Here is a 14042-nt window from a genome sequence, read left to right on the forward strand (position 1 = left end):
GCGATAGGGTGATGGGCGGGCGGCGGGGCGGTCCCGGATGCCTCGCGGGCCGCGGCGCAAGTGCGGGCGTTGACCCCGGCCGCGGGCGCCCCGGCCGGGGTTACTGCCGGTCATCGCAGCGCCTCCCCGGTTTTCCTCGCGGGTCAGGCGGGGAACCCAGACCCCAGACGGACGTCCACCCACCCGACGGCCCCTCCTTAGCAGCTTCCCGGGGACCGGGACGAGGCGCAGGGCCGAACGGGCGAGCGCACTCCAGGCCGCTGGAGCTCGGCGGAGGGGAGGGGCGCGGCCACGTGGCGAGCGGAGTCGGCCGGGACACCCACCTGGTGTGGTGCGAACAAAGGGAGCCGCTGCCCCACTTCCCAGGGCAGAGGCTGCGAGTTTTCCAGGCGCGCACCCACGGGCGGGGGCTCAGCCCGGCCTTCGCGCGCTCCCTCCCTCCCGAGTGATTCCTCGAATCGTTGCCCCTTGGGCGGCCTGAGCCCTGAAGCGCGGCCTCCCTTTTCTGACCGCTTCGCGCCTGCGGGGCCAGGCACCCCATGGGGGGCAAGCGGGCCTTGTGAGGCCACAGGTGTCTCTGGCTGCGTGTCCTACTTTGAGGGCTCAGCAAGCCCGGGCCGCTGAAGGGGAACCGGAGACTGGGGCCCCCGGTCCCTCTGCAAGTGTCCCGCTTCCTTCCTCTCCTGAGAGCAGGCCTGAGGGTCAGGCGGCCACTCCGCGTCTTTTCCCTTCTGGGGCTGTGGTTCACGCACGGTGGGACCGAGGGTCAAGGACGGACAAGGGAAGACAGGGCCGGGGCTGGCCCCGCACTGCTGTTCCCACTGCGGGGGTTCTTCTGATTCAGGGTGAGTGAGGCCCAGTGTCAGCCTCAGGCGTGCGGGCTCGCAGCTCCGGCTCTCCATGCTCCAAACCTCCCAGGTGGCCCTGGCTGCCAGTGCTGGTGGTCAGCGGCCAGCGGGGCCCTGCTCTCTGCAGCCTGTCGAGGGCTGGGCCAGCTACAGGGGAGCCCTGGCTGGCTCCCAAGGAGGTTGGAGACTCGTCCAGCACCCTGAGGGCTCCCACAGAAAGTGAGCGGCAGCGGCCGGGCTTGGTGGCTCACGCCTGTAATCCCAGCACTTTGGGAGGCCAAGGCGGGCAAATCACGAGGTCAAGAGTTGTAGACAAGCCTGGGAAACAGGGAAACTCCGTCTCTACTAAAAATACAAATATTAGCCGGGTGTGGTGGCGCGTGCCTCTAGTCCCAGCTACTCGGGAGGCTGAGGCTGGAGAATAGCTTGAACCCAGGAGGCAGAGGTTGCAGTGAGCCGAGATTGCACCACTGCATTCCAGCCTGGGCGACAGAGCGAGACTCTGTCTCAAAAAAAGAAACAAACAAAAAAACCTCACAGGGCCGTGACTCGATTCCAGGGGACATGTGTGGGAGACCACAGAGCCCTGAGAGCCTCCAGCCCATCCCCAACTCCGTCTGGATTCCCATGGAGCAAGTGAGGGAGGCTAACCTCAAACGCCCCTGCCCTGGGGCCACAGCCTTTGTCTGTGTGGTGTGGTCTCTGCTTGTCACGTTTATCCGGCCCGCACACCTGTGAGCTAGGCCAGCCGATGGCACTGTCTATATTTTACACTGGGGGTGCAAACCAAAGCTGCAAAGGTCCCACGATTTGCCAAGGTGGCACTGCAGGTTAGGGCTGGGAGCAGCGTTCTCCCATCGTCTTCCCAGAGAAGCTGTCTGCCCAGTTCAGAAAGGTGGCCCGAGGGTATATGGCAAGGCCCGTCAATTCACCCAGCTGGGTACCGGCTGCCTCCACCCCTGCACTCTGCTGTGGGCAGAGTGTGACCAGGCCTGGGGGGTGCGGGGGACAAAGACTGGGCTCCCGAGGAGTGGGGGTGGGATATGAACCCCCCCCAGTCACCGTCCTGCCGGTCGCAGAGCACTGCGTCCGTGTGATGAACCCCCCCCCCAGTCACCGTCCTGCCGGTCGCAGAGCACTGCGTCCGTGTGATGAACCCCCCCCCCAGTCACCGTCCTGCCGGTCGCAGAGCACTGCGTCTGTGTGATCAACTCCCCCCCCAGTCACCGTCCTGCCGGTCGCAGAGCACTGCGTCCGTGTGATGAACCCCCCCCAGTCACCGTCCTGCCGGTCGCGGAGCACTGCGTCCGTGTGATGAACCCCCCCCCAGTCACCGTCCTGCCGGTCGCGGAGCACTGCGTCCGTGTGATGAACCCCCCCCCAGTCACCGTCCTGCCGGTCGCGGAGCACTGCGTCCGTGTGATAAACTCCCACCCAGTCACCGTCCTGCCGGTCGCGGAGCACTGCGTCCGTGTGATGAACCACCCCCAGTCACCGTCCTGCCGGTCGCGGAGCACTGCGTCTGTGTGATGAACCCCCCCCCAGTCACCGTCCTGCCGGTCGCGGAGCACTGCGTCCGTGTGATGAACCACCCCCAGTTACCCTCCTGCCGGTCGCAGAGCATTGTGTTAGTGTGGAGGACACATGAGGACTCTTGGAAGTGCTTTTTGGCAGGGTAGTGCAGTGTGTTCCGGGCGGACGGGCGTCAGTTTACGTGTGCGTTTCTCATCCTTGCAGGTACCTGGCCCCGGGCACTCAGGTGGCAGGGACATTTTGCTGTTATCCTTCGTGGGGGTGGGCGTGGAAGGCCCAGCAGTGACCGCTGTCCCCGGTTGGCCCCCACCCTGTCAGCACCTGACATGCACACCCCAACCTGCATGAGGCCCAGGTGCCCACCTGGCTTCCAGGGGTCACCTTGGCCAGGTTCACTGGGATCCAAGGCTCTCACTCCTTCTGGGAGGGCCCCTCCCATGGTACTCTCGGGAGACGCCTGCTTTGTGGGTGGGCTTTCTGATCTGCCCCCTACCTGCTACCAGGCTGTGAGGAAAGCCACACTGTCCCCAACACCACTGGTGTGCAGATGGCTGTGGGTGGTGACACGGGCAGGCCACGCTCTGGCACAGGCACTTGATACTGCATTTCCCAAGTAGGACAGATAAACAACGCTACGGCCAAGCAGACGCCCCAGGGAGGAACCTGGTTTTAATGGGCCCTGTGCTCAGGGAGGCCTTCAGTCAGCAGGGTCGCCTCAGCAGCATTTGGGAGCCTGCCCTGCAGCTCCCTGCCTCCACCCTGCACGCTGTGCCCACACCCCCCCCCCCCCAACACGCAGGTGAAAGCACAGGCACCATGCGTAGGCCCCGAGCACCCCGAGTGGGGCGGGGTGGGGGGAGGAAGTCAGTCCATAATGTTGTAGTTACGGATCTTGGGGGGCCTCTGGCAGCCTTTAGCTTTTGCAGGATGAGACCGGGAGGCTCCTGTGGTCTTGGCCTTTGCCTGGGCTGCTGTCTTCATCCCTGGGGTGGCAATGCCTGCCTGCATCTTGACGGGGCTCCTGTCGGCTGCTGGAGGAGCTGGGAGCTCTGTCAGGTAAAGAGAAAAAAACAGCATGCATCAGGATCGCAGGGGGAGCAGGAGGCTGTGCTCACAGGCACTGCACATGTGCAGCACTTCTGTGTCCCCGGCCAGCGGGGGCCCTGTGACCCTTGGCCTGGCTTTCCTCCAGGAGTCCATGAAGGCCAAAGGATCCTCCTGGAGTGTCCAGAGAGCTGTGGCCTCGCCTTGCTCAGTGGGTCCTGCTTGGCAGGGACTGGGCCTGCCCCTCCACTGGGCACCTGGACATGTGGCTCTGAAAATGGTCCTGTTGTGACCATTTCGTAATGGGTCCCAGGAGGGGGCAGGGGTGCTGTGTGGTAATGGGTCCCAGGAGGGGGCAGGGGTGCTGGGGTAAATGGTTGACTCAAAGCTCCTCCTCCCAGGCTGCCCCGGGTGTCCCTACCATCTGAGACACATTGTCTGCCCCCGCCTCCCCGATGGGCCAGCAGTGCCAGGCTTTTGAGGCCAAAGGAAAGGCCGTGCTGGTGGGCACCACGTGGCCAGGCACAGGCCAAGGGCCCAGGAGTGCGCTACACACAGAGGCTGGGGCCTAAATGCCAGGTAGCCCTTCCTAAGCATCGGCTAAAACCATCTTCGCAGAGGGGTGTTGTAGGTGATCTTCTTTATCTGGCCAGTTTTTCTCTACTTTTCATTTTTTCAATTAAGAATGTGGGGTTTTTTTTGGTAAAACAACAGCAAAATGTTATTAAAAATCCATGCAAGGGCTGGGCTTGGTGGCTCACGCCTGTAATCCCAGCACTTTGGGAGGCCGAGGTGGGTGGATCACCTCATGTCAGGAGTTCAAGACTAGCCTGGCCAACAATGGTGAAACCCCGTCTCTACTAAAAATACAAAAAATTAGCCGGGCACGGTGGCGGGCACCTGTAATCCCAGCTACTTAGGAGGCTGAGGCAGCGGAGTCGCTTGAACCCGGGAGGCAGAGGTTGCAGTGAGCCAAGATTGCGCCACTGCACTCCAGCCTGGGCGGACAAGGGCAAACTCTATCTCAAAAAAAAAAAAACAAAAAACCCCACAGTAAGATGTGAGCTCAGCGTGCACTGCGTGGCCACACTGTGGCCGGGGTGAGGTCTAGAGGACTCCAGCACGTGGCTGAATGCGGCCCAGTGGGCAGTCTGGACAGGCTGACCCAGGCAGGTCAGCGGGCGGCCAACGCCTCCTGCTGGAGCCCAGCCTGTGTGGTCTGCGTGCAGCCTGGGTGACTGGGAAGCGTCTGTGCTTTGGGGACACTGGCAATGACGCACTCTCAGCTGGGCTGCGCAGTGCCCATGGGGGCAGCCACACACTCCCAGCCCTGGCCCTGGGCCCCTCTTCCCATCTCAGCTTCTTCCACTCCGATCCACTCTTGGGGTCTCAAGACACCCGGAACCAGTCTTCCTTTTCCTGCAGCCCCGTTGGGGTCACACAGTCACACAGTCCCTGGCCCCCTGCTGGGGTCCTGGGGGGTGCTGGACGCTGCCTGCTCCCTTTGTTTCCAACCCCCAGAGGAATTCCTCCTGGTCACACAAAGGCTACCACCCTTTATCTCTCAACAATAAGCCCGCCTGACCTCCTGGTCCCGGCCAACGCCCCCATCCCCACTCCCTCCCCCCACCCCCCACACTGGCTGGCAGAGGGTGGGGTATCCCGTGGAAAGGGCTTCCTGCCGGGAAGCTGGTCCTCTGACCAGGCCCTAGTGCTCCACTGTGACCCTGAGGCGTCTCCTCAAACCCAGAGGCCTTGGTTGTCCCTCTGTAATGCTCAGGGATTCTGGGGCCTTTGCCCGGCTTGATCCTCCTGAGACAAAGCCTGTGGGGATTTTCAGAAAAAGTGAGCTGAGGGAGGGGGGTGAAGGGCCTGCCCCTTTGCCTGGGAGGCCTGAGCTGGCCCTGCTGGGAGGACCCTGGCTGTATCCCGGGGCAAAGCAGGGAGGTGTGAGTGGGTCACAGTCCCCGGGGCAGGGAGGGTGAGCTGGCCCCCTCCCCAGGGCAGGCCGGCCCCTAGCTCAGAATATCCACTTTACAGGCTCTGGTTTCTTCACTGGTCCTTTTCCTGCGGAGCCCTCCTCAGTGATGGTGGCAGGGAACTGGCCATGAGCCCAGGACCCCAGGGCAGCGGACAGCCCCAGCCCAGCCAGTCCTAGGTCAGAGGCACAGAGCTGGATGTGTCAAGGCGGCTGCCCCAGGCGTGACTCCCTGTGACCCCAGATTCTTCTACCTGATGCTAATCTGAGGTCAACCCAGTAACTGGTGTGTAAAAACGCTCTTGGCCTCCACCACTCTCTGCCCCTCCTTCTCGCCTGACCTGTTTTGCCAAGCCTGGCTGGGATTTCTCTTTCTGCGTTGGGCTGACTGGGCCGCAGGGAAACCATGTGGACACACAGTTTGCCGGGCACAGCGTGAGGAACGCGCCTCTTGGGTCCTGCACCCCTCCCCCACGGGCTGCTTGTGCTCTGGCCCCGAACTGAGCTTCTGGAAAGTTCCTGAAACATCCAAGGCCTTGCAGTGATTAACCAGGGGAGGGGGACTGGGGCCTGCTTGCCCCTCCCAGGCTTAACCCCTCCCAGGGCCTGGTGTGTGCTGAGGCAGGGCCACCCAGGCTGGGCTCCGTCCCCTCAGGCGGCTGCACCATACTTGGAGGGTTTTTTAAATTTTTATTTTTATTTTTGAGACGGAGTCTCACTCTGTCGCCCAGGCTGGAGTGCAGTGGCGTGATCTCAGCTCACTGCAAGCTCCGCCTCCCGGGTTCACGCCATTCTCCTGCCTCAGCCTCCTGAGTAGATGGGACTACAGGCGCCCACCACCACGCCCCGCTAAGTTTTTTGTATTTTTAATAGAGACGGGGTTTCACCATGTTAACTAGGATGGTCTCGATCTCCTGACCTCGTGATCCACCCACCTCGGCCTCCCAAAGTGCTGGGATTACAGGTGTGGGCCACCAAGCCCGGCCTTGGAGGTTTGAAGCTGGTGGAATCTCAGGGAGGACATAGCCTGTCCTATTGCAGGGTAGGTGTGGCCCTCACTCCCGTCTCAGCCTGGGGGCACGAGAACTCTGAGCACAAAGAGGACGGAGCTGGTCCCCAGCTTTCTGGCCACCCTGTGGGTTTCTTCTCCTGCACCTGAGCCTCAGCTCAGCTCTTGACCAAGTTGGCCTCTGGTGGCTCATTCTCCAGGCTGCTCCGGGCTCTCTGGGTGCCCCTGGGCACACCTACGTAGCTTCCTAGGGCTTTGGGAAGGGCCGGACGGTGAGCCCACGCCTTCCCTGGTTCTTCAGAGCCTGCCTTGGGGCTGGGGAGGGCCTGGCCCTGATGGCAGCTCAGGCCTCAAGTCCATTCTGTGGCACAGAGGCCCTTCCGTCTCCCTGTGGCCTCCGCTGCTCTCTGTGGTTCACCCCTGCTGTGTCAAGGGCCCTTGTTCTGCTGAACCCCCTCTGGCTGCCACAGGGGTCCTCACGCACCCAAGATCAACCCTTCTCAAATGCATCTAATTATTTCCAAGTCTCTTGGGAACAAGGCTTTTCCCACCACTGTCAGCACGGCACCCAGGCCTTTAGTGCAGACAGTGACAGTGAATGTGACTTGACTCCCCCCACCCCGAATCTCCAGAAGCTGCGTGCACCTTTCCAGGGTCCCCACGCCTGGGAGGCTCACAGGCCACGCCCACCCGTGTCTCCCCAGCCTGCGTCAACCCTCACCTGCTAAAGTCTCCTAATGGACACCCCCACCCCTGAGCTCCTGGAGCTCAGCCCTGGGGGGTCACCGTGGCCCCGGGGCTGCCTTTGTGGGACTGTGTGACAACAGGAGAGCAATGGGGTACAGGGGAGGGAGGCCCACGTGATGTGGTTCCCACGGTCCCTCCACAGGGGGACACTCCGGGCTTGCTATGTCCAGCTGCCTTCCCCACCTCACTGGCACATGGAGCCTGGAGCCCCCACTGGGCAGATGCACAAGAGGGGAGGGTACTGGACATTGCAGGCTCCAGGGCTCTGGGCAGTCCTGCCACCCATCACTCAGCCTGGTGAGGCAGGGCCAGCAGGAAACCCCAGATCCTTCAGGCCCCACCTGCTGGCCTTTGGAGGAGAGGTGGGCCCTCGGGGGCCTGGGGGCCGACCACAGGCTGACCCCTTGTTTCATGCCAGCACCTCCTCTGGGCGCCTGTGGCTACTCCCCCAATGGCACTGGCAGGTCCCCTGCTGCTGCTGAGCCTGCCCAGGCCTGTCTGCTACAGCCTGTCAGTGTTGCCCAATGTGGGCCCCATCCCAGCCCTTGAGAGGAGTCACCTAGTAGTGGGGTGCAAGCTGGAGCCCCAAGGAAGGGAATTCAAGGGAAACACATCGTGGGCATAAGGCTTTGAGAGACGTGGGTCTGTCCCTACCGGAGGCTGCATCACGGAAGGCAGGCACACAGGCCTCACTTGGGCGAGAAGAGACCCAGAGACGCATGGCCTTCCTCCTGGGCCGGCTCCCGACCAGAGCCCATCTGAGCTCAGCCCACAGGAAGGGGAGGTGCCAAGAACCCCAAGCACAGGTGGCTGCAGGCTGGTGGGTGCTGAGGAGGCCACTAGGAGGCTGAGACAGTGAGAGCCAGGGCCAGGCAGTGGCCTGAGAGCTGGACAGCCTCTGGGTATCTCCACACCCCACCCTTCTCCTGCCTTTCAGAAGAGTAAACGCAGGAGAACGCCCTGAGGCCCCGGAAGGAAAGTGACAGGCAGCGGCTGAGCTGGGGCGACAGGAAGTGGCAGCTGTCTCCGCTGTTTCGGAGGCATGGGAACTGTTTCCTGGTCCTAAAGTGAGGAATGCTGGCCTCATGCCCCTCGGGCCAGGACTCTGCACTGAGTGCTGAGTGCCTGGGCTGGTGTTTAGACGACTCGTGGTCTCTGTTGGCACTGTCTGGGGACAGCAAAAAGCAGCAGGGGCCAGTGTGCAGGGGAGATTCTGGGTAAAATTCATGAAAAGGGAACTTTCAAAAGGGGCCCATGGGGCCCTCCCAGGTCTGCCAGGCCAGCTTACAGCTCCAGGTGGGCACCCTAGCATCTCAGGGCCATAGACCAGCAGGTCACCGCCATGTCCCCGGGGAACAGCACTGCCTGCCACTCACTTTGCCTGAGACCCGTGTCTCAGGGCTGCTCCCTGCATGTCTTGGCAGGAGGGCGGACAGCTGGGAAGGAGGCCACATGCTCCTCCAGGGAGCCTGGCTCTGCAGGAGCTACGCCAGCCACACACATATCAGCTGCCTGACCTGCTCAGGACACTGAGGGCCACATGCCTGGCCAGAGGCCTCTCCCCACTCCCTCTTCTCCCCTGGAGACCAGGCCCCTGGAGTTGCTCTCCAGAGATCTGGGCAATGACCCTCTGGATCCCAGGGTTTTTGGTTCCCCTGGGAAAAGAGGCAAAGGCCCACACACCTGCAGCAGGTTGGGGGTGGGGGGATGCATGGCACAGTGGCTTGGCACCCGGGTGGGGCACAGATGCCGCGGGAGTGGGGAGTGGGGAGTGGCTGCCTCGAACCCTGCTGTGTGGCTTGTCACCCTCCATGGCGTCTCTGCGCCTCCGTTTGACTCCAGCTGCACGGCACACAGGGCGAGGTTAGCATCAGGGGCCAAAGCGGACCCCCGCCAGAAAGGAGGAAGAGGCCCCCAGGTAGGTGCGTGCTTCTGGGCCTGGCGCTCGGCACACTGTGAGGATGGGCGGATGGAGTTGGTCTGCAGGTTCCAGAATGAATGGGGCCCTGTTGTGACAGGAGAAGGAGGGCAGCCTGGGTTGAAGAAACACCCCCTGCTGTCCAACAGCTGCACTGACTGCCCGCTCCCCTGGCAACACCTGCCACGTGGACTGGAGAAGACACATTAGCCCCTGGGCTGGAAGTTGTGGACCGGCGTCCACCTGAGATGGGACTCTGGGAGGGAACAGCCGCCGGCCCTCCTGCCTCAGCTGCTCTCAGCATCCTACAGTGCCATCGGGTGCTCTCAGGACAGATGCCTACAGAATAGGCTTTTCTAAAGAAAGGGGGTGGGCTCCAGGGCCCAGAGTCACGGCACGGACGAGGGGGCTTTGGATCACTCTGCACACACCTCAGGATGGAAGTCCTGGTCAGCAAATGCATGAGCATTTCTGGTGGACCCACCTGCTCCTGGGGCAGGCTGGTCTCTATCCCCATGCCCCATCCCACGTGCCTCCTTGCCTCTGTCCACGTGAGGTTGGAGCAGCAAGCCTTCTCCAAGCTCAGAGTCAGAAGCCACAGGCCACTGTCCCCTTGGCCAGGCCGCAGTCCTTGACTCTGGAGCACTCGGAGAGCAAGTGGCAGAGACGAGTGACCTGCGGCCGCTCTGGCGCTCTGCCTCCTAGTGTGATGAGTGTCATGGCTTGCCCGGGTCCTGGAGTTGTGCTGAGAGAGCACCTGACCTGTGATCCCACCCCTGAAAACGGGCTCCTCTGTGGACAGCCGGGCTGTTCTTGCTCCTCGGAGGAGTCCCCCAGCCCCTCAGGAAAGAGGTTCGGCCCTGGTCACAGACTGGGCATAAAATCTGCATATTTATAGCAGGGTCCACCGAAAGCCTAAAACAACAGTGAGTTTCAGGGCAGGATCTCTCTTGCTTGTGTTGCATTGGTGTCATGTTGTCGCTGGCTCTGAGTTTTAAAGGGAAATACACAGGGTAGTGCATGTGACAGTGTCCAAGACGCACAGCAGATTTTCATTCACAAAAAAATCTGGCCACAAGAGCTAAACGGAAATACCTTCCGCTGTCCTTCCCAAGTCACAGAGCAAACACCTCAGTTCCCAGGGGTCCGCATCAGTTCTGGTGGAGGCAGTGACTGTGAGCGTGACCAGTTGGGCTAATTCGTCCTGACATTTAGTTGGGACAGCTATAGTTTCCTACCTCTATGACCAGAGAGTGAAGCGTTTCACTGAAGAACTGTGGCTGGCGTCTCCAGGAAAGGAAGGAGCCTCGCTTTCTCCAGGGCAGGGGCAGCGTGGGGCGGGGCAGGCCGGGTGTGTCTGTGGGGAGTGGGCGCGTGCTCACACTCTTTAAGCTGCGACTGCTTCCTTTAGGACAGAATGAAGTTCTTCGAGGAGGCCGATGAAGACAGAATATGGATAAGGCCAAACCTACACAAAATCCTTCTACATCTTCATATCAAAACATGTTAAACATAAACCTCCAAATACCTACAGGGATACAAGCACAGGGCTTCCTAAACAGGCGGGATATGCAGCCTCGTTCTATCCGAGGCCCACACAGAAAGTGTTGGGGGAGTCACTGAAGGAAGGAGGAGAAAGAGCTCAGAAGAAGCCATAAGAGAGCAAGACATGGACAGGAAACCAAGTGGCCCCAGCGCCCCGCAGGAGAGCTCAGACTCCAGGGCTGGGGTGGCGCAGAGGGGGGCGTGTGGAGCGCATGCCTGCGAGGGGCCTACGAGGCGGCTGCGAGGCATAAGGTTCTGTGAGCCCGGTGTGAGCTGGCAGATGTTACCACACGACAAAATTAGAATGTGTAACTTGTAAAACAGCAGAGGAAAACTTGATTTCTCCAGTGTAAAACAAGAATGTAGGAAAATGAAACAAATGGAAAATAAATAATATGGAGATTAAGTTCCAGTAGACAATAGTTCAATGGATATTTATAGATGAGTAAACTGACTAATGAAAAAGAATTCTTAGATTGAACTTTTTAAAAATAAAGATCCGGCCAGGCGCGGTAGCTCACACCTGTGATCCCAGCACTTTGGGAGGCTGAGGCAGGTGGACCACGAGGTCAGGAGATGGAGACCATCCTGGCTAACAAGGTGAAACCCCGTCTCTACTAAAAATACAAAAAATTAGCCGGGCGTGGTGACGGGCACCTGTAATCCCACTTACTCGGGAGGCTGAGGCAGGAGAATGGTGTGAACCTGGGAGGCGGAGCTTGCAGTGAGCCGAGATCGCGCCACCGCACTCCAGCCTGGGCGACAGAATGAGACTCTGTCTCAAAAAAATAAAAAATGAAAAAAACAAAAGATCCAACAATAAAAGATCCAGTTAAAAAGACAGAAAAAGTAAAAATTAAAAAATAAAATAGAATTAGGCAGAAAACGTCGTAAGAGGCAAAGAAGTCTGTTTTTTTTTTTTTTTTTGAGACAGAGTCTCACTCTGTCACCCAGGCTGGAGTGCAATGGTGTGATCTCAGCTCACTGCAATGTCCACCTCCTGGGTTCAAGCAATTCTACTGCCTCAGCCTCCCGAGTAGCAGGGATTACAGGTGCCTGCCACCACGGCCAGATAGTTTTTGTATTTTTTGTAGAGATGGGATTTCACCATGTTGGCTAGGCTGGTCTTGAACTCCTGACCTCAAGTGATCCACCCTCCTCGGCCTCCAAAATGCTGAGATTACAGGCGTGAGCTGCCATACCTGGCCAGAACTCTGTATTTTAAAAGGTAAGACTTCAGATGCAGAAAAAAGAAAAAAAATAAATAAAAAGGTACAACTTCAAAACATGTCAAGTACTGATGGACAGAGCTGCAGGAAAGAGGTAACTGAGAGTAGATGAAGCTGTTAACTCACCCATGTTCCTCAAAAACAAACAAACCCATGTCCTCCTGGCAAAAACTCATCCATCAACGGAGACTGGTTGGCTTGAGTCATGAGGCACAGGAGGGCTAACCTTGCAGGCAGATGATTCACTTTCTCTTTCGGCAAACAGACCATGCCTAGAATCTCATCATACCAGGCCACAGAGCAAGTCTCAATTCATTTCAAACGTAACACAATAAAATTTGAAACCAACATCAAAACCTCTCATCCTGCTTCTGCTTCAAAATTGTAAAACCTACTACTGAATAATTTTTGGTTATAGAGAAAATCATAAAATGAATTATTTATGCCGGGCACGGTGGCTCGCGCCTGTAATCCCAGGCGGGCGGATCACCTGAGGTCAGGAGTTGGAGACCAGCCTGACCAACATGGAGAAACCCTGTTTCTATTAATAATACAAAAATTATCTGGGCATGGTGGCACATGCCTGTAATCCCAGCTACTCGGGAGGCTGAGGCAGGAGAATCGCTTGAACCCTGGAGGTGGAGGTTGCGGTGAGCCAAAGAAAAAAAAAAAAGAAAAGAAAAAAGAGCATATGTGCAGGAGTAGAAATAGACAGAAGACAGCCTCATCATCTTCTCAGCACAAAAACAGAATCAAAGACAGACTTTGTTTGTTTGTTTTTTGTTTTTGTTTTGTTTTGGGACGGAGTCTTGCTCTGTTGCCCAGGCTGGAGTGCAGTGGAGCGATCTCGGCTCACTGCAAGCTCCGCCTCCCGGGTTCACGCCATTCTCCTGCCTCAGCCTCCCGAGTAGCTGGGACTACAGGTGCCCGCCACCACGCCTGGCTAATTTTTTTTGTATTTCTTTTAGTAGAGACGGGGTTTCACTGTGTTAGCCAGGATGGTCTCGATCTCCTGACCTCGTGATCCACCCACCTTGGCCTCTCAAAGTGCCCAGGGCCTTTTTTTTTTTTTTTGAGAGGCTGTCTTGCTCTGTCGCTCAGGTTGGAGCCCAGTGGCGTGATCTCGGCTCACTGCAGCTTCGACCTCCCGGGCTCACATGATACTCCTGCCCCAGCCTCCCAAGCAGCTGGGACCACAGACGTGTGCCACCACATCCAGTCTTCTTATCTTTTAAAGCATGTTGGGCCTTGTTTTGAAAGAAAGTTAGGTTATATGTTTTCTTGTTTTTTGTTTTTGTTTTTTGAGACAGAGTCTGCTCTTTCACCCAGGCTGGAGTGCAGTGGTGCAATCTCAGCTCACTGCAACCTCTAGCTCCAAGGTTCAAGTGATTCTCGTGCCTCAGCCTCCCAAGTAGTTGAAATTACAGGCACCTGCCACCATGCCCAGCTAATTTTTTGTATTTTCAGTAGAGACGGGGTTTTACCAAGTTGGCCAGGCTGGTCGTGAACTCCTGACCTCAAGTGATCCATCTACCTTGGCCTGCCAAAGTGCTGGGATTACAGGCGTGAGCCATGGTGCTCGCCTTCTTGTCTTTTAAAGAGTGTTGGGCCTTGTTTTGGGTGAAAGTTGGGTTATGTGGTGTTTTTTCTTTTGTTTTGTTTTGTTTTGTTTTGTTTTTTGAGACAAGAGTCTGCTCTGTCACTCAGGCTAGAGTGCAGTGGCGCGATCTCGGCTCACTGCAACCTCTGCTTCCCAGGTTCAAGTGATTCTCGTGCCTCAGCCTCCTGAGTAGTTGGGATTACAGGCATGCACCACCACGCCTGACTAATTTTTGTATTTTTAGTAGAGACGGGGTTTTACCAAGTTGACCAGGCTGGTTGTGAACTCCTGGCCTCAGGTGATCTGCCCACCTCGGCTTCCCAAAGTTCTGGGACTACAGGTGTGAGCTGCCATGCCCGGCCTTGGATTTCTGTAGCTGCAGTTTCTCAGGTAGGTTCTAGACGAGCCTTCACTGCAGACAGCATCAGCCCTGTTCCCACAGTGTGGCTCCTCCTGAGTCTCCACTGAATGTCCACAGTGATCACTGGGGACCCATCACCCCGGCTGGAGCTTCAGTATGTCATGACCGTGTGCGAGGTCTGGAAGTTGTTCACCTTACATGCTCCTTTCTCCTCTTTGCCTGGCTTTGTG

General features: G+C 58.3%; 1 protein-coding gene across 11 annotated transcripts in view; it reads right to left on the reverse strand.

Annotated features, from left to right (window-relative positions):
• Positions 1-3030: 3030 nt before the first annotated feature.
• CCDC57 (coiled-coil domain containing 57) overlaps positions 3031-14042 on the reverse strand; it is a 114637-nt gene continuing 103625 nt past the window's right edge. For 5 of the 11 annotated variants that reach the window (XR_010153405.1, XR_010153408.1, XM_063800056.1 and 2 more), the window contains one exon: positions 3031-3430. Coding sequence is in view for 6 of the 11 variants with exons in the window: in XM_063800056.1 (XP_063656126.1) it covers positions 3246-3430 (185 nt within the window). In the remaining 5 variants the exon portion in view is untranslated. Of the gene's footprint in view, positions 3431-8945; positions 9166-10315; positions 10503-14042 lie in introns of all 11 variants that reach the window. The other 6 variants (XR_010153404.1, XM_063800050.1, XR_010153406.1 and 3 more) reach the window with 6 other exon arrangements.

The sequence above is a fragment of the Pan troglodytes genome, chromosome 19, assembly GCF_028858775.2.
Source record: "Pan troglodytes isolate AG18354 chromosome 19, NHGRI_mPanTro3-v2.0_pri, whole genome shotgun sequence".
Lineage (NCBI taxonomy): Eukaryota > Metazoa > Chordata > Mammalia > Primates > Hominidae > Pan > Pan troglodytes.